This window comes from Anneissia japonica, unplaced genomic scaffold (genome assembly GCF_011630105.1).
Source record: "Anneissia japonica isolate Jap-2015-1 unplaced genomic scaffold, ASM1163010v1 scaffold10323_len1226_cov139, whole genome shotgun sequence".
Lineage (NCBI taxonomy): Eukaryota > Metazoa > Echinodermata > Crinoidea > Comatulida > Comatulidae > Anneissia > Anneissia japonica.
Window position 1 is genome coordinate 1 of NW_022685071.1, and position 1,176 is coordinate 1,176.

Below are 1,176 nucleotides of genomic sequence, written 5' to 3' on the forward strand. Positions count from 1 at the left end.
AGTGATTTTAACCACAATTGTAAAAAACTATAAATTGTTATCATAATTCATTGATTGATTAACCCTTTGAGTTTGAGCTTCTTTATTTAATAAACAAGAAAAACAAAAACCTAAAAATCTACCAGGAAATCATTTCTAAGATGAATCATTCAAATCATTGTTGCAATTGTTAAATTTACATCAATAAATTTTATAAATATTATTAATATTATTATTATTATTATTATTATCAATATATTTACAATTTGTTATAAAATGATTACATTAAAATTGAGTATCAAAGAATAGCTTTCTTACCTGAACAGTTGCAAAAACATATGCAAATTTGGACTTTAGTGGTCCTAAGTACCAATACCTGTAGAAATCAGAAAGTATTTAATTTGGTAAAAAGTATTTAATTTGCTTTGATATTACTGTACAGAATCCCTGACATATCCAAGACACATGTAAATATAATAATATGAATGTGTGTACAAAAGTATTATTTACATCAAGCAAGTATACTGTAATTTATATCAATGCTTACTTGGGAATTCTATCTCGTACATTTCTGTATTCGCCCCATTCCAACTTGGACAATCCATACACCGACCTTCCTTCAGAATCCTACAAACATTCATTAACAATAATAATAATTAATATTTATATACATTTTTTTTACTTTAAGTATAGCAGTTTCATTTATCATCAGGTACTACCTACACAAATTTTCCATTTTGTACTGGAATTCTGAGACACAGAAATTGATAAGTTGAGCACTCTGGGTCATTGAGAACCCTGTGCATATACTGTTAGGCAAAATATTGTTGTTTGGTTTAATGAATGCACTGTCCATTCATCTAAGTTGAAAGGTAGAGTAATGATGTCAAAGGTTAGTTACCTGTATGGACATCACATCCACTGGTGTGGTCATGCCTTTAATTATTGCCATTGCTGCATTACACATCCACCTATCGAAGCAGACGTTATATAGTATACATCACTTTGTAATAGCAATAAATCGAGTCTGAATCCCATATCATAAAATGTTACTTCAAAGTAAATTAGTCTCGAAATATCAATTTTGGAATATTTTGTTACTACATACCTGACTTCAGATTCTGAATCTAAGTACAGAAACTTTGCTAATGTATTCGTGAAACCGATAGGGATGAATCCTATTGGCCAGTTCTTGCT

At 29.3% G+C, this 1,176-nt stretch overlaps 1 protein-coding gene across 1 annotated transcript; it reads right to left on the minus strand.

Annotated features, from left to right (window-relative positions):
- Positions 1-254: 254 nt before the first annotated feature.
- On the minus strand, positions 255-1,170 carry LOC117108295 (acylglycerol kinase, mitochondrial-like). Its single transcript, XM_033250277.1, has 4 exons — positions 1,088-1,170; positions 881-950; positions 527-606; positions 255-355 (listed from the first exon to the last, which is right to left on the minus strand). The coding sequence occupies exons 2-4, from the start codon at positions 944-946 to the stop codon at positions 265-267; spliced, it is 237 nt and encodes a 78-aa protein (XP_033106168.1). The 5' UTR covers positions 947-950; positions 1,088-1,170; the 3' UTR covers positions 255-264.
- Positions 1,171-1,176: the final 6 nt, after the last annotated feature.

Coding starts and splice junctions, on each gene's coding strand:
- LOC117108295 (XM_033250277.1), bottom strand. CDS start 946: ATGTGTAATGCAGCAATGGCAATAATTAAAGGCATGACCACACCAGTG. Junction 607..880: donor TGGATGTGATGTCCATACAG/GTAACTAACCTT, acceptor GAATGTTTGTAG/GATTCTGAAGGAAGGTCGGT. Junction 356..526: donor GTACGAGATAGAATTCCCAA/GTAAGCATTGAT, acceptor TGATTTCTACAG/GTATTGGTACTTAGGACCAC.